The sequence below is a fragment of the Camelus ferus genome, chromosome 5, assembly GCF_009834535.1.
Source record: "Camelus ferus isolate YT-003-E chromosome 5, BCGSAC_Cfer_1.0, whole genome shotgun sequence".
In the NCBI taxonomy this organism is placed as follows: Eukaryota; Metazoa; Chordata; class Mammalia; order Artiodactyla; family Camelidae; genus Camelus; species Camelus ferus.
This window is the reverse complement of record NC_045700.1, coordinates 23,169,258-23,188,235: the sequence shown is the minus strand read 5'-3', so window position 1 is coordinate 23,188,235 and position 18,978 is coordinate 23,169,258. Positions and strand designations below refer to the sequence as shown.

The 18,978-nt window shown below is 34.9% G+C and overlaps 1 protein-coding gene across 2 annotated transcripts in view; it reads right to left on the bottom strand.

Moving 5' to 3' along the window:
• The window catches only part of KYNU (kynureninase), a 90,544-nt gene that overhangs the window by 71,187 nt on the left and 379 nt on the right, over positions 1-18,978 (bottom strand). Inside the window, exons 2-3 of one of the 2 annotated variants that reach the window (XM_006191399.3) lie at positions 12,064-12,245; positions 4,493-4,613 (exon numbers count right to left, since the gene is read on the bottom strand). In XM_006191399.3, the coding sequence (XP_006191461.1) occupies positions 4,493-4,613; positions 12,064-12,232 (290 nt within the window). In that variant the 5' untranslated portion in view covers positions 12,233-12,245. The remainder of the gene's footprint in view (positions 1-4,492; positions 4,614-12,063; positions 12,246-18,978) is intronic. The other variant, XM_032479384.1, reaches the window with a different exon arrangement.

Sequence of the window (18,978 nt, the reverse complement as noted above, 5' to 3'; positions counted from 1 at the left end):
ACTAATATTTCAATTACTATACAAACTAAGATGAAGGAAGAAGACTTTCTTTGAGAATAAACATAGACCATAAGAACTAAGGAGGAAGAGAATTGCAATTGTTAGTTCATATTATTCATATTATTATTAAGTAGCCTGCAGCTTGCCTGTTTCTTGACTTCCAGTATAAATGCTAAAGACAAAAATCATTATCATTAAATAGTAGTTAAAGGCAGATACTTGGATCCTTTTTTATTTTAATCGTATAGAGCTCCATGGCCTTGCTGATAGCACAATACATCTTATTACATATAGGTAGTAAAATTCTATGTTCTGCCTCAGAGAATTTATATCTCAGAATATTATGCTACCTACTTTTCACTCTGGTAGACACCATGGTAATAATCTTTAAGGATACATTTCTCTCTGCAATGCTTTGGCATCTCCCTCCCCTTAAAATATCACAGAGTCTGCTTCTTCATTTTGTCAGTCTACTAGCCTGGGGTAGTGGGATGTATTTAGAAAGTGTTACTCAAATAAACTCAAGTAAAGTGGCCTGTCATTAGAAAGAGTTGCTGTTGATCACAGTGCAGTTATAAACATACATATTCAAGTTAAGAGAAAGATTAAGTTGTTCTTATTCAAAACTGCTTAAAATAGTTGCAGTGTAGTGGCAATCTTCTTTTACAAATGCTGGTAAGGAAAAGAGAGCGTAGGAAAGAGTTAACTCACTATCATGGCATCAATCATTGCTATGAGTGGGCTGTTCTCTGAGATGTCTCCAGACCAGTATTTGCCATGAAATTAGATTTCAGGATATAAAATCTAATTAGGAAGTTAATAGAAATGTGGATCCTCTTTGAAATAGGACTACGCTTTAACCATCCTACAAAATGAAAAGTGGTCCTGCTTTTAGAAGCTCCCCCAGTAAGTAAATAAATAAGACTTCACAGTCTTCCTTAATGATATCACAACTTTTTTTTTTTCTGTGCCCCAATTGATGATTAGCCAATGGAGATGTCAGGAAAAGCTCTGTAACATATCATACCATGTACTTTCCTACTTATACTAAAGGGTAGCAGAAAACGCCACACTAAAATTTGCCTCTTTGCAATAAGGATTATTTTGAGCTGAAGGCATTTGAAAAGCAGCAAACGCCTGGAGAAGATATCTGAACTCCCCTTTTCTGCCGGAAAACCAATCCTCCAAAAAGAACTCAGCTGTCTTAAATTCCCTCCTCAGGAGTTTCATCAACCAGGAGAGATTGACGCTTGTCACAGGAGAGGAGACGAGACCTCAACACAACCTCCAGACACACTTTGTCACAAACTATTATCATACCTCCCCTCTATTCTTCTACGGGCCCATTCATCCTTCCATAAAATCATTTCTTGGGGCGAGTATAGCTCAGTGGTAGAGCTGGACTGCATTATAATCAGTGTTGGTTTATTTTGTGGATAGGCATGTAGTATGTCTACAATAGGCCATAAAAGATGATGACATAGATGATGAAAACCATGAGCCAGATGGCATTTCCTACCTGATAGGTCATGAATGGCCAAAGACTTGATATCAATATCCCAGAGGAATACCTCACTTAGAGCCAATTCCAATGTTAAAATTATAAATTTTTAATATTATTTTTTCTGTTAGGCAACTAATTTCAATGTGCATTAGAGTATTTAGTGATTGTATAGCTCCGTTTGACTAAGTTCTTCTCAAAATCTTTCACTGGTCAAGAAGAGGGGGAGGCACTGTCCTGGTTTGGGTGTCAGCTAAGAGTAGGGCAGAAGTGAGGTTGCAGGGGATGAAGAGGAATAGATAATCAGATAAAACTCCCCACCATAATGAGAGGCCCTGGATCTAAAGGCAAACCAAACATATGCAGGGGAGATTTAGTAAAAAAATAAAAGCAATAGTCAAAAAGGGAAGTGAAGGGACCACTCAACAGAGTGGTGTGAAGATTAAAGGCATGTGGACAAACATCAGCCTGAAAAAGAAACATCTAAACTTAAGGAGAACCTCCTGAAAATGCCACTGCTATTGACCCACCCTCAGAGAAGGGAGGCCCTTACTTAGGACCAAGATTTACAAGTTCAATTGCCCTCAGTGTTTCTCTTGGTAAAATTCCAGCCAGGAAAGACACTGCCCATTTTCCTCAAGATGGAAAAGCTCAATAGAGCCTTCCGTGCTTTCCTGTTGAAGCCCTAAAACTGCCCTCTTTTGTTAAATTAGTTAGAATCCCTTACTCTGGCTGATCAGTGAAGCACTGCTTGTAGAGTGCTTCACACGCATGTGAAATAAGGTTTTCTCCTGTTGATTTGTCTATTGTCACTTAAGTCTCAAGCCCCTAGTTACTAGAATGTAAGCTTGTAAAGGAAAAGTCTTCCCAACACAACATAAGCTGGAAAAGGCCAGAGTAGAATGCTAAGCTAAATATTTTGGAGCAAAAAATAAATAAATAAAATAATAATAATAATAATAATAATAATAATAATAATAATAATAATAATAATAATAATAAACAAACCCTTTTGAGATCAAAGATGGGGGTGTGGAGGGAACAGGATTACAATCATGCACCTCAAACACCACTGACATTGTCAGGCTGCAAGGCCATGAGGTTGATTGGCCACACATTTCTAGCAAAAAGACTAAATAAAACAAACTAGCTACCTAATCTTTTTCTAAGAAGAAGTCTTTTTAAAATTTAGTTTACATCGCTTGAAGCATTAAAATGCACCTCCTTTCTGAATTGTCTGTCTGATGAAAAACAGAAGGGTTTAAGATTATGTAATTTCCTATTGTCACAAGGTAAAATATAAAATTGAAAGGTAACAATAGAAGGGTGTTATGACAGGGAGGCACTTTCCTAGAATATAACTGGAATACAAGTCTTGAAAATAATCAACCAGTCTCTTAACAAAGTAGAATAATCATAAGAACATGAAATGATAGCAGAGCAGCATCTTTTTTAAATGCCTAAGGGATAAAAATGCACAGCCTTGCTGAATGAATATCCAAGAGGCAAGGACACTCTCCAAAGTTCAAATTCAATCTAATTCTCTGCTCTCTTTTACATTAAGGTCACAAATGAATATTAACCATTTTTATTAACTATGACCCTCATTTTTTAAATACTAAAACCTGTTAGTGCAGAATGCTTCCAAATGTGGTGATACTTATTTTTCAATTTATGCATAAATGTTTTTGCAGATGAAATTATAACAGGCTTACTAAATTATATAAACCTCTATTATTCTTTCACTGAGTTGTAAGTTTGTATTCTTAACCGCTGAATTAAGAACTTTGCCATGTTATCTGATAGCCATGGTAGTAATCGTTGGCATAGCCAGTGTAAACTAAACTTTAAAGAAGAGGTGCTGGTCCCAATATGAAAGACCAGTAGCTTGAAGAATAAATAAAGCTAGAAAAGTCATTCTGAGTTTCTATGAAAATCGTATCTTGCTCAGAATTCTTAGATGGTTTGGTTTCACCTTCCTGAATTTTGGGTTTTTTTCCCCTGTCCTTTAGGTTTAGCTCCCCTCCTCATATCTATTTTTCAGATTCTAAGAATCAAATATATTTTTTAAATTTATGCTACCTAAAATATTTTAAATATTTAAATATTTTTAAATAAAAAATTTAGATAGTTACAAATATTTTTCAAAATATTTCCAGTTTCAGCTTAATCAGTAATTATCGGGAAAAGATAAGTATGTAAAGTTATGTTATTTTCTTTAAACAATTATAATATAGATAAGAATATGTAACTAACGAAAGTAGATACCTCGCAATCACCTACTGTAGAACAGTCATTACTAATGCAATGGTCATTCAGGAAGGGATGATCAGTGGTTAAGAAGGTTGATATTAAAGACAGTAAGCATTCAAGTAAGCAGAGAGTATGAAGGGTTTCATAAGCAGAAGAGTAAAAGCAGAACAGAAAAGACAGAGAAAAAAATTAATCTTGATTTAAGTTTCCAGCATGGTTAGAGTAAACCTGCTTAGCTAAGCCCAAACATTGAGTATCTTTTCAATAATCATGTTCATTTTGGGGAGGGAAGTGCTTTCTGTTCCACTCAACCTCTTCCCTATCCCCCCACAACAATTTTAATTTTCTTATTTATAAAAATTTATGTGGTAGTATTTCACCAACAACTAATCATGAAAACACTAAATTGAATCCTAAATATTAATTCCCTTGTTAGTTATTAAAAAAAATTAATTGATTGCATATAATATAGATGTGTCAAGGAGAAACTTAAATTTTTAAATATTTTAAAAGTTTTACTACTGATTCTGCCGCTAACTTGCCAAATGACCTGATTTGCTGATCCTCGGTTATTTTATGAATAAAATGAGAGTATTGAATGACATGATCCCTCAGGTTCCTCTCTGCTCTAAAATTTTAAGATTCTATTATACACCTTTCCAAATAATAGACAATCTAGAGAAATTTTTTAAATTCTTATATGATATGTTGAACAATAGCTTTTGAAATAATACTTACATTTTGGCCCACTTATCTAGTTCTTCTTCTAGATATGTCTTAACCATTTTTGGTTGAAGGCCAAGAGAATTTCCCAAGAAATAGATGGCATCTTCATCCTTATTCACTAAAGATAAATCAACTGAAACAGAAGGAAATGTAAAAAAAAAAAGTATTCAATTAATTAACATTCTTTCATTTGGCATTGTTAATCCACTACAAACAGTTAATATAATTAACTCCAAGAAGGTTAATAAATATTGTACAATTCCTCCCAAAGATAACATCAAGTTCTCTAGAAAGTAATCTTTTACATTTATATTTTAAAATAAGGTTCAAATGTATAGATACTTTTGTTTAGATCTCTCACATTTATTGTGTTCCATGAGGAAATCTAGATTAGTAACTACTCACAATTATAAATAGCCAAAAGCAATAGTAAAGAGTTAAAACCAGAATTTTCACAGGAAGTATATCAGCCTATCTAGTCATAGCAGAAGGTTACCAGAAAATAGGTAAGTGTTAATCCTGTGCATTAATTGGTGGTGTAGACAAGGCAAATAAAAAAAGAATTTAAATGATTTCTTACATATCTGAAGTAGCTATATTGAATTTACACGTTTTTATTCTATATATCTGTGCACATAATATTAATACACATATCAGCAAAGATCATTCTCTATATGTACTTCTTATTCAAACAGATTAGAACTTTACTGATTTGTTTGATAATTCTTCCCTCATTGCAACAAATGCAATTTCATTAGCAAACCATGTGCTTAAAGTATTTTTCTAGAAATGTGCAAGTTTATAATTGTGTTCTACTAAGTTTTATCTTAATTCTCTAGAAAAAAAGATTAAGTTTCTTGGTGAAATTTTATTGGAAACATTTAGTAGTATACTTGTCTTTGTTCAGACTACCTAATTAAACCTTTACAGACTTTTTAAAGACATGCCACCTAGTTCAACCTGATCGCTTTTATAGATAATGTGTCTCTTTTTCATTGGCATTTCAAGCCTGATCCAATAAAAGAGGTGTAAATATTGTTCACACATTTAAATTGTATTAATTAATAGTTCTTTGTTGATCTGGAGAACAAATGTTGAAGAATTTCATTTAGAATTCAGAGGTTTGAATTGGTGTACCATGATTCAAGTTTCAAATAAACATTCAAATAAGCAGTTGAAGACTAAACAGTTTCTGTGTGTGTGAGCCCCATCAATGACCCAGGAAAAGAAGGCAGCCACCCAGATCTCTGCTCCCACTGTCTTGTCTTGTCCTTTCATTGGTGATACTTTTATAGACAAATAGGTAATGGGTTACCTTTATTTAGAAAGTCATTTTTAAAATATGTTCAGTGTGAGAGAAAAGCAGAATTGTAAACTAAATTATCTCATTGCATACCAGCCCAAAGTGTGGTTCCTCATCTTCTTTAACTATTTTCCTTTTACTTAGTTGAGTTGTTTTTTTTAAAAAATCTCAAAGCATATCAAATGGCACCATGTGAGCATTTAACTGGAGTTATATAAAGAGTATAGAGAGAATTTGTCTTTGGTAATTACCTGCAAGAATGAATAGATAACTCTCCAGCCCAATCCCGTGGGATCTTTACGACATGAAAGAAAAGCAGTACTTCAAGCTGTGGGGTCTTAGGCTTCTCCTGTGCCAGCAGCATGCTAGGTAAATTTGTTATTGAAAGATGGGAGCTCTTGGCAGTGATGGGGCTCAGGACATGTTACCCCAAAATATGGCACCTTGGCATATAAAATGTTTTAAGATGAAGGAATTCGAGAAATGGCATGATTAGAAAGGACTTTCTGACCTTCCCCTAAGCAAATCGCAAGACCTGCATATCATAAGATAGCTGCCAGCACACTCTGAGGAAAGATGTAACTGGCTTCCATATCAAATCCAGCCCTCCAACCAAAAGTGTTAGGCACACAGTCTGCATAGGGACATTCCAACCTAAGAATGTCCCTTCAAGACCACAATAGGTGACTGTGTCACATAAATTCATAGAGGCAGAGAAAGTTAAGTGAAATGAAAAGGCAGAAGAACTACTCTCAATCGAAAGAGCAAGAGAAAACCACTGAAAAATTAATGAAACAGAAATAAACAATTTACCAGATAAAGAATTCAAAACATTGGTAATAAAAATGTTACCGGACAAATACACATATGTATATGTGTGACTAGGACATTGTATTGTACACCAGAAATTGACACATTATAACTGACTGTACTTCAATTTAAAAAAATGTTAACTTAATTAGAAAAAAAAATTGATCTAAACACTGAAGATTTCAGCGAGGAGCTAGAAAATATAAAAAAGACCCAGTCAAAAATAAATTCAGTAGCTAAAATTAAAAAAAAAAAAGAAAGAAACACACTAGAAGGAATGAATAGCAGACTAAGTGGCACAGAAGAATGCATTAGTGATCTGGAAAATAGAATCATGGAAATCACCCAATCAGAACAGCAAAAAGAAAAATAAATTTTAAAAAATGAAAGCAATTTAAGAGATATCTAGGACAACATTAAGTGTTCCAATATTCACATTATAGGAATTCTAGAAAAGAGAAAGGGATTGAAAATGCATTTGAAGAAATTATAGATGAAAACTTCAATAGGATACTGCAAATCTGTTCTGAGATGGAAGTTTATAGCAATACAGCCCGTCCTCAAGAAATAGTTTTTTAAAAATCTCTATAAAAATATCCTACCACCTAAAATAGAAGAACAAGCAAAGCCCAAAGTCAGCAGGGGAAAGGAAGTAATAAAGATCAGAAAGGAAATGAATAAAATGTAGATTAAAAAAATAGAATAGATCAATAAAACCAAGAGTGTGTTCTTTGAAAAGATAAACAAAATTAATAAACCTTTAGCCAGGCTCTCCAAGAAGAAAAGAGGGAGAACCGAAGTAAACAAAATAAGATATTAAAGAGGAGAAATAACAACCAGTACCACAGAGGTACAAAAAAATCATAAGAGAAGACTATGAACAGTTACCTACCAACAAGTTGGACAACCTAGAAGAAATGGACAAATTTCTAGAAACATATAACCTGTCAAGACTGAATAAAAAAGAAATAGATTATTTGAACAGACTGATCACTAGTAGTGAAATTGAGTTTGTTAAAAAGAAAAAAGAAGAAAAAGCTTCCAGTAGACAGAAGTCAGGACTGTATGGCTTCACCAGGGAATTCTACCAAACATATAAAGAGGCACTGATACCTATCCTCAAACTATTCCAAAAAATTGAAGGGGACAAAACACTCTCAAATTCCTTCTATGAGGCCAAAATTACGCTGATACAAAAACTAAACAAAGACACTACCCCCCAAAAACATTATAGGCCACTATTTTTGATGAATATAGATGCAAAAATCCTTAACAAAATGTTAGGAAACCAAATCAATAATATATAAAAACATTATACACCATGATCAAATTGGATTTATTCCAGGGTCACAAGGATGGTTCAGCATCCACAAATCAATGTGATGCACCACATAACAATAGGAAGGATTAAAAAAAAAAATCACATGATCATCTCAACACTGAAAAAACTTTTTACAAAATCCAACATCCATTCATGATAAAAACTTTCATCAAAATAGGTATAAAAGGGACATATCTCAACATAATAAAGGCCATTTATGACAAACCCACCACCAGCATCATACTCAATGGTGAAAAGATGAAAGCCTTTCCTCTAAATTCAGTAAGAAGAAAATGATGTCCATTCTCACCACTTCTATTTAACACAGTATTGGAAGTCCTAGCTACAGCAATCTGACACAGAAAAGGAATAAATACATTGAAATTAGAGACGAAGAGATAAAACTGTCACTATTTGCAGATGACATGATACTTCACATAGAAAACCCTAAAGTCTCCACACACACACACACACAAACCTATTAGAACTAGTAAATTCATCAGTGCTGCAGGATACAAGATTAATATACAGAAATCTGTTGCATTTCTATACACTAATATTGAACTATCAGAAAGAGAAAGTTAAAAAAAATCTCACTTAAAATCACATCAAAAAGAATAAAATGCCTCAGAATAAATTTAGCCAAGATGGTAAAAGATCTATAATCTGGAAACATTAATGAAGGAAATTGAAGATGATACAAAGAGAACATAGTCTAATACAAAAGAAAAGAGAGTTAATAATAAACCCACTAAATTGCACAATACAACTGCCATGAGAAGTTCAAAATGTCTACAAAATTGAGCTTTTAATTAAGAAGCACTCCATTATTTTTCATATTGATGTTAGATATTTAAGTCATTATTAAAATCACATAGTCATAAATATATCTTTTATAGCTGGATAAAGCCTTTATTTAACAATAGCATTAGCATTAGCCATTGTTAAATAAAGTATTCTAGTTTATGTTGAAAAGCATACTTGCCCATAGTTTGTTTAATGATATTTCATGCTTGTCACTATCTTTGGAGACTAACAATAGTTGAACTGAAGAGGTTCTATTATGTTATGTGGAACTCCTGTATATGAACTCAAGCATGACAATTTTCTATGTCAATTTTATCTAACCAAGGCTAAATATCACAAAGTCAGAGAAACAGTTCTTGTTTGGATAGCTTAAATTTAACTTACTACAGATGACTGGCTGTGCAAACATGAACAGCCATCAGGCTTATCTTCACCTCTGTATCCATGAGGCTCAATTCCTCCCTTTGTTCTTATCACTGCTCTGATGTCATCCCATCAGTGTTTTCTTTCCCTTGGAAGTACTAACACTTAGAGTACTGCCTAACAGAGTACATGATACATTGTTTGTATGTTTGTTTACTATCTGTCTCCTCATACTAGAATAAAAGATCAGGTATGTGGCAGTGTTGCTCTTTAGTTCACTGATAAAGTGTTCTGAGAATAGTCTCTTGAACAGAATAAGTGCTTAATAAATATTTGTTGAAAGGATGAACCTTCAGAGAGTAAGGAACTCCTAGAGTGAGAATGATAAGAATATGAATTAATTGATCCTATTCTCTATGACACCATCTTAAGTGATCTAGTATCCATGGCTGAGCTCCTCTCAGAGTCTCTGATGTAGTAATTCTGCGGTGGTACCCAAGAACTTGTGAGTTCTGGTGAATTCCCTGGTGATCCTCATGCACTGGTCAGGAGACCACATATTTTGACAATAACTAATTTAGAAGATCTCTTAGGGTTGATGAAATAAATTTTTATATGATTCAAAATTGTATGTTTTGAACAAATTAATTGTTAAATTATTTACTGAATTAATTTTCATCTTTCCCCTTATATTTCTTTAAGAATCAGCAATAACTTAACCAAGATTGTAATTTTCAAGTTACTGTCTATAGGATATCTAGTTGAGACAAATGTGATTCTTATAATCAGGATACTAGAGTCAAGTCTTAAGTATAATGAAGTGATTATATGTACATAGCTATCTTTACCTGGGATCTGATTAAATTATCTCAAAGCTTAGTAGAAGAGTTTGTGTTGATCTGGTATTAAAATTAGACCACAGTGCCTCCCAGGACAAACAGGATGAGTTTTGTTAGTTGTTAAACAAACCACAAATCCATTGAGCTGGGAATGGGAGAGTTGGATTATAAAGCAAATTTCAAAGCATGAGGGGAATATGTAAAGATAACTAATAAATATTTGTTAAGTGTAAGTGACTCAACATGAGGATCAAAGTTATGTTAGTTAATGAGTCTGAGGTTCAGTAACAGAAAAAGTGATAAATTCAAAACAGCATTTTAACTTTCTGTGTATCTATTCATTTCAATAAGTTTTTGTACCTGGCTATTCAGGGTTGGGTCCTACCTCAAATCCCTAATGGTATCATATGGAAGAAAGGCATCTTGGGAAAAGAAAGACAGACAAAGAAATGAACTAGTGTTCAGGAAGTAGTCATTGATCATAGGTGTGTGTCTAGATGTGACCGTTATTTAGCATTATTTCCCAAGAAATCCCTGCTCAAGCTGCAGCCACCATGTACCACTGGTCACTTTCTCTCAGTGCTTCTGCCTTGCCTGTTCTTCCTTATCTCTGTAATGCCATCATCCGCCCCCAGTGGAAAGGTTTTGTTAGCATATTTGTTTGCCTACTTTGTTGTGTCCATTTTTCTTACCACCCATGAATGGGTATAAAATTGTTTTTTCTTTAATCATGAGAAAATTACAACTTTCAATAAATGGCATAAAATTCTAGAGCCCTGATTGCTGAGATACAGTTTTACTGTGTGTTCAGAAGGCAAACTTAAACTCTGTGGCACTCCAGAGTTCTGCTGTCATCTCTGAAATAGAGGCTCATCAGAGCACCCAGGAAGCCCATAGGCTGGAGAGTCCACGGGCACAGGGTCACCAGAGCTACTTTGTCTTAAGTGGGTCATGGATATTTTTGAGGACTTCCACACTGTTCCAGATGTCACCAGGCCCCCCTCTTCCCATCACTGATAGGAGATCCTTAGGTTTAACCTCATCATTTTCCACACATTAACAGATCTTTTTATCCCTTAAGTTTCAAATCAAAATGCCCTTTCATTCTAGATTCTAGAAAAACATAGAAGATTTTTTTCTGTGATCTCAGATCACTTCAGGTGTAGCCCCATTTTATCTGGTCTCATCAATGTCTTCCTCAGTTGATATTAAGCAACTTTAAATTGAATATAGGCCTTTCTCTTTATCCTTCCATAAATCTACAAGGTGCCATCATTTTTTACACAATAACATATAAGCCAAATAAGACAGTCCTGTGACCCAGTCTCACCTTAAAATTATATTAACTGATGCTCTTAGATTATGAGTATCCAAAATTGTACCTGCCTCACTTAGATTGAAGAAAAATGGAAATTAGACTCAATTATATAGTACGTGAAACCCATTTTGGTGGATCAATTCCATTCAACTTGATAGTCTTTTTCATGGATGTAAAATGGAGCAAGGGCAAATACAAAAAAAAAAAAAAACTTTTAGTTTTTAATACCTGTGCTACCTGTTTCTTTTTTGAAACAGAACATCCCCCAAATCATGAACAGAATCATTTTACTATATTATTTTTAAATGAAATATGCATTTCTTAGGCATTTTTTGGTATGTCATATACATGCCATGTCACACAAAGATGGCTAACATCTCTCCTAATATATCCAAGTTCCAAAATAATATACCCTCCAAGGCAAATATGCTATCATAAACTAGGTGCCACGAAATAAGAGATATTCTAAAACGGTATTGAAGAGGAATTGTTTTTTGAGCTCTAAGTGCTTAGAAAACAAGTAAATGCATCTGCCTGTAATTTTCAATCAGTCACGCTATTGTTCAGAGAACCAGATGACAGTATAAGAACCCTGTAGGTATTTCCTTCAGGAGAGGAGAGGAAACATAAAGAATCTGAGACTAAAGTAGGCTGACAGGTTGATTTAGTACCACCAGGAACCTGCTGTTTTTCAGACACAGTTGCAATGGCTCTATTATGTAACAGAACAATGATTTTCAAAGATTTATGATAAACACACACAGTAGCAAATACAAGTTAATAAATTGATTAAGGAAAGTAAAACCTTTCCAGTATTCTTACTTGGAGGCAGATACTGCATCTTGGGAATATAAAAACACTCCCTGAAGTGCCTGAGCTTATCTTCCTCATCGAGGCAGAGGGCGACCCTCTCATCTGTCGGGTGACATCTAAGTTCAGATGCAATGCGTTGCACTGTGTCAGCTGGTAACTCAAGAGGTGAAGGTTCCATTACAATTTCTTCTCTAAAAATACATTTAGGAAATTAAAAATAATCTAGTCACAGTGATTTATTTTTCCTGCAGAAAATTAGACTTAGGTAAAAACACCTTTTATTTTAACTGATTCCCGTCTTCCCATCCTTAGAAGTAATGTAATTAAACAAGCAGCATTAAACCCCATGCCTGTGATTTTCTCATGTATATAATAATGAAAATAATAGTAAATTATGGATGTTGAAAGGACTGAATTAGGTAGTGGTGCTGAAGACAAAGTAAGCTCTTAATAAATGTTAGCTCTTTCCATTTTTATTTTCTGAGAAATGGTCCAAATGAGTGACTTTCAAACATACTTAATTTCATCACCGTTTCCTTTAGATGTCTGACTAGGAAGTAACAGTAAAGGTGCTTTTGGGAAAAGTGTAGATTAACAGTGCCCGACCTAGTTTATCCTTTTCCCTAGCCCATCCCCAGTGATTCTTGAATCATAGTTTTAAGAATATGGACATATATACAATAGAACCTTAACAAATTCTTTACTGTAAATAAAAACAATACTGATGAAAAAGTATTTAAATACCTTAAATAATGTTAGTAATTTTTGCCATATGAAGACCAAAGAGATCTACTTGCTGCTGATAATGAGAAACTTCTCCTTTTTCACAATCATACATACCATCTTTGAACAAAGCAAGACCCTGTGGTGTTTCTTGAAACCACATCCTGCTTTATTTAATTTAATACTTCCCACCTTTTCGGAAAGAAAACAAATTTCTGAAAGCGATAAATGACAAGGGAGATTTATATTTACATTTATTTTGTATTTATTTTTTGTATTTATTTTTATTTCCCAAAGTTTTAGTCTTCTGAAATTGAGTAGGAATAGTATGGTTTTCCCTTTCAAGATGGCAGCACAGGGAGATACTACCTCACCACAGACTCAGAGTCTACAGCTCCTTATGGAACAATTTCCTCTGAAAAAACCTGCTACCTGAGCATCGATTACACATCAGGAAAATGAGGAGAAAACCACACTGACGTGAGTAAAAGAGGCTAACACACAATCTGGCCTTAATGCCCTCCTCTTGACCCTGTGGAGGCATAGGAGGCAAGATCAAGAGGGAATCAAAACCTGGATCTTCTCCCTGAGGAGCAAAAGGTTCAACCCCACATCAGATACCTCAAAATTTAAGGCATACATTTAAAGGACAAGTCCCCCAAAACATCAAATTTTAAAAACAGATAGGGTTGGAGTCCCAAGACCCATAAGACAATAGGGACCAGAGTAATACCCGTAATGAACTTGCGTGCTCAGACTCACCTGTCCCAGGGTTCAGCTCAGAGGCAGCCAATTGTGCTCAGACTTAAAGTGAAGGAGGCTCACCTGCTTATATCAGAACTTCAGCCTGAGGGGCAGGCATCTAATTTAACACACACATCTAAGAATTTGCTGGAATACTCTCTGAGGACAGAGTCTGGTAGGTGTCAAGAAATTTTCTCAGGCTAGCTTTATTTCCATATTTATATGATTGTTGACCCCACATACACAGTTCTCATCTATTTACTTTTCCAGCAAGTATTCACTGAGCACCAAGCACTGGTAGAACTGGTGTCTAAGATAGTGTATAAGTAGTGACTTTTGTTAGGTTCACTTTTTAGTAAAAGAAGGGAAAAATAATGTAATTTCAGACAGTTTCAAGAGTTATGAATAGTCAGAGCAGAGAGTCACTGGGGTATGGAATTGCTATCATAGTGAGTAGCTCAAGTGTATCCCTCTTAGGCAGGGATATAGGAGCATTTCTGAATCATGTTATAAATCATGTTATAAAGTCAAGCATGTGAAGACCTGGACCTGGAGGAGAATGACAGTAAATGCAAAGGTCCTGAGGTGAAGACTGTTTGGGGCTGTTCAACTAATGCATGCAGGGAAGCAGAGAAAGGGAAAGACTATGAGGTAAGGGAGGCAGAGGCAAAAGTTTATCATGAAAAAGTTTGAAGGCCAGAAAGGAGTTTGACTATTTTTCCATGCTCAGTGGGATATCATTGGAGAGTCTTGAGGAGAGTAATATGATGTGATTTTACATTAAATAAAAATCACTTTTTCTGCTTTCTGATGAGATCTAAGAGTGAAAAAAAAAGAGACATAAATTAAGGCTATTTCAGTAGTTCAGAGGGAAAAAAATGATAGTAGACTAAATGTGGTGAGGAGAAAAGCAGAGAGAAGTGTGTACATTTATAATATATTTAGGAGAAATAGTAGATAGATTATCTCCAGTGAGGACAAGAAAGGGGGTGACTTTTAGCTTTGGGATCTGTGTAAATATGTTCAAAGTGGTGAAATATGAAACACCTAAGGAAGAAAAATTTTGAGGAAGGAAATCAGAGTTCTATTTAGGACATGTTAAGTTTGAGATGAGTATTAAATCTCCAGGTATAAGTTGGGTATTGGATGTTTGAGTCTGTAGCTCATGAGAAAATTGGATCACAAGATATAGCTTGATATTTTCAACTCATACACTGTGCATAAAGCATAGAAATCTTAGGGGGCAACTAAAATTAACAGCGATGCGATTCTAGACTCTCAGTTCAATCATCTTTCTTCTGCTCCTCACTCTCTCTCTTCCCACCCCAACCAACACACAGAGTATTAGGCAATTAAGAGTTGCATATCTGAGTGTTTTCCAGTGCCAGTTAAATAGACATACTTCCTGGGCTCTGCGCTAAAATTCTCCTCCTTATTTATTTGACTTCTTCCTTTATCAATTGTCACTGGTGTCCCCTGATTAGCCATCCTTTATATTTCCAGATTAGGATACCGAGCTTCATCTGAGTATGTTTTTTAGCTTTGATCCATGCTGGTGTACAAATGTCAATGACTTTAATATTGATGTTGATGGTATTTTTAATATTTGACCATACTAAATCATTTATCCTCTTCCTGAAATTTTCTCTCTCTGTGATTTTTCTCATTTCCTATTCCCTTTGCCTAAAATGTTCTACTTTCCCTTGTACATATTCGGATCCTAGTCACCCTTCACACCCTAGCTCAAATGTCATTGTTTTTCATGAGGCTTGTCATGTCATTTGAGCTAAAAGTAGTCTTTTCTCTCTGAACACCTGTAACACTTAAGAAAACACTTCTTATGTTAATACTTTCTGCCAGGTACTATATTTATTTAGATACAAATATGTATGGGAAAAATCTAACATGCTTGTCATGGCTATAATTTGATTCCACATGGGTTTCTACCTGTAGTTTTCTGACAAAGGAACCTGCCTTTTAAATAGATATGACTATGTCTCCACTGTTTGACACTGTCAATTGCCTGGTCACGGCTGATCAGACCTTCACTGGACACTTGACCCACTAAAGACAATGCACTGTTTTGTCAGTGGTCTGTGAGTGACTTGCTGTGAAAGCTCTGGCATAACAGTCATGATGGTGTTTAGCTGAGCATATAATCCAATTCTTTCAGGAATCTGAGCTCTGAGATGTAGCTAGTCATTCAGTTAGAAACAGGAGCAAAACTTTAAAATAATCATAGAGAGAAGCAATAAAATGGTAGGGTTTAGAAGGAGTATTGTCAAGAGTGACTCATTTTTTAGTCAAACAGACCACTGATTGTTAAAACATGAAGTTATTCCAATAGCAAGTAAGAATCTCTTAGTTACATGATGACAGGAAATAAAACAGCTATTGCTCCTGAAAAAGTGACAAGACAAGCCAATCAGGAGAGTCCTCAAATCCTTTGATGCAAAAAACTATGTGTAAGGCCTGGGGAGCTGCCTGCTTGGCAGTTTCGAGAATCCCATGAGCTGCCTATCAAGTGTGTCTTTACTATAAACCCATTGCTCGTAGTAGCTTGATTGAGTTGCTGATCTACCATACTGAACTGTATTCTACCTGAGGGCCTGAATCTTGTTTAATTTAACTTTGTAGCCATCTCACTTCTGAGCAGTGCCTTTTAGATAGAGTGTTCCTCCCAAATGGTAATTGAATAAGATACACAAACTAGTTTGGTAGATTATTTAACACGATTGATAACTGTTACCAGAGGAGTACCCTCCTCATTCCAACCACGGGAGAAATAATTAAAGGAACATTTTCAACAAGAGAGCTTGCCATATACGTGAGACTTCCTTTGGAGATTCAGCACTTTGAGATTTCATTGGCGTTGACTGTAAACTCTAAATGAGTTAGCCAAATAAATATACAGATTAGTTTGATACTATCATATTCCCAGTAAAATCTGACTTTCTTGATTAAAAATAAATTCACATTAACTCATTAACCTCTTTATATTTGTTTCTCATTTAATCCTTGTAACAATCCTGAGGGATCAAAGTCATTTTCCCCCATTTCGAGACCAAACTCTGGGATCAACAGAGTAGAAAAAAAAAAAATGAAAGAGAATGTAAATAGAGCTTAGTATTTGGGACTGAACTTTGCCTGAGTAGTTGAGTCAACTGTCTTTGACAGAGCATGTGGGCAGAATGTGCAGAGCAGAAGTCCTGCGTGAGATTTGAACTCCTCACTTCTTTTTCTTTCATCTTGTTTCTTGGTCTTTCTGCATTTTTTTTTTTGGCTCATTCCCTTCCTCTCCGTTTATTTATTTTTTTCAACCCTGTACTCAGTCTGTGAAACACCACAGAGTGTAAATCCATCAGCTCTTTTTAATCAATCCTTCCAGTCCCAGCTAGGCAGAGGTTGAAGTGGCTGGTCCTATTTCTGGGCCTGTCACAGCCCAAGGGTCAAAACCTCACCTGCACTGATAGTAAGATACCTGGTGGTGAAATAGTCTTTTCAGAAGAATGCTCTTGGTCTCACCCTGCCAGCATGCACAGCCTCCAACAGAAGTAAATACAATCCTCAGTGCCCATGATAACCCAGTACCCTTCCTCCAAGAAATTAATTCATCAACTCATAACAATTCCTGCTTATTTCTTCACTCACCCCACCACTAAGACAATTAGTGCTTTGTGAATCATAATTTTATGCCTTGTTTAGATTTACTACTTGCAGGTAAATTGACATGCTTTTATATTGAAATAAAGAAATTCAACCCAGGTTAAAAAAAAGCTCCACATTTTATATTTCACATATTTAGTTTTAATTTTATTAAGAAAGTGGGCATATACACAAATGATCTTAGGCAAGTCATGTAACATTTCTGTGCTGCAATGTTATATAAAACAAACTTAAATTCTACTTCAGAGGATCATGGCTAGGATCAAATAAAATTAATTAAGTGAATTTGTTACGGAAATGACAGGCCAGCCAAGAAACAAGCACCACTCGGAGGGTTGGAGTATTCAGATTTATTACGCCGGCGTGCTCAGTGGGGCTTCTGCTCCGAAGCTCTGAGCACCTCCAAGACGTGCGCATGAGGTTTTATAGGGTTAATTACAAGTATGGGGCTATTAGCCAATAAGGTTCAAACAACAAAAAGCAAGGAATCAGTACACTGAAGCTTATCAATTCGGAACAGATCACGTTACTGACACTTGTTGAGCTTGGATTTACGAGTTAGCTTGTTAGCCCAGTAAACTGACACTAAACTTCAGATTTATGAGTTAGCCCGGCAGAACGTATATCAGTAAACCGACACTTAGCACACTTAGATTTGTGACTTAGCTCGTTAGCCCATCTGGGCTTTTCCTTCACAAATTCCTTTATAAAGAGGTAAAAGATAGACTCATAATATCTTTTCATACTAATACCTTGTGATGGAAATTCTCATTTTACCCTCAGTTTAACTTTTGAAAATTTCATAAATTGTGTTTTCATAGGTTTATTTAGACAGCTTAAACTTTAAACCAAAATCATGGATTTCAGGATCTCTTAGGCACCCACAGGTCTAAGGTTAAATAGTTAAATAAATGTCTATGAGTACCCAGTGGTTAATCTTTACACAGTTTCAGGTTTCATGCCTGAAATGAGCAAATTATACACATGAGTTCAAAGTTTAGAACCTGGCAAAATAAATTATAAAGAAAGTGTGTAGCTTTTCATTGAAAAGGAAAATATTATTTAATATATGTGTACAGAGCAATGTTTTTTCAATGTATCATTGAGAAATGAATGACATCACTGTCACAGCTGTGTATTTCATATCTAATTATATGAATCACATGCTGAGTTTCACATTAATAAGATCAATGCATTTGCTGCAATAATCCAATATGTATTACTACCTAAAAAATACCCCTCCCTCTTCAAAATGCAAGCAGGAAAGAAAAAGAAACTCCTTTTTTAGCTATATAGTAAAATGTGTATCAGCTTTCCATTCTTAGGCAAACATTTTACAAAGTGAAAGAGGAAGAAACCTTGCTCACAAGATAGACATTTTCACTTTTCTAAATATATATTTAATATGACTAATAGCACCATAAGATACCAGAGTTACCAGAAAACACAGGACTTAAAGCTTATTTACAGATCTGAATTTTGATCTAATCTTACCATCTAAACTCAAGTACCAAGATTAATTTTAGTCAACTCTAACCATACTTAGTTGATGAATTGCAGTATACTATTGACATTAATTCTTTTTTACTATATTGGTAAAAATCTCTTCATTTTACCCACAATTTCAAAGGTAGGGATCCTTAAAGGGGTTGTGCCATTTTTATGGAAATAATTTGCAGGAAAAATAAATAAATCTGGCAGAAAAAACCTCTAAATTATTACGACAAGGATTCTAGTAGAGAGAATATCCATTTAGAAAAATCACTGAATGTGTATTTATGTACGAAGTGT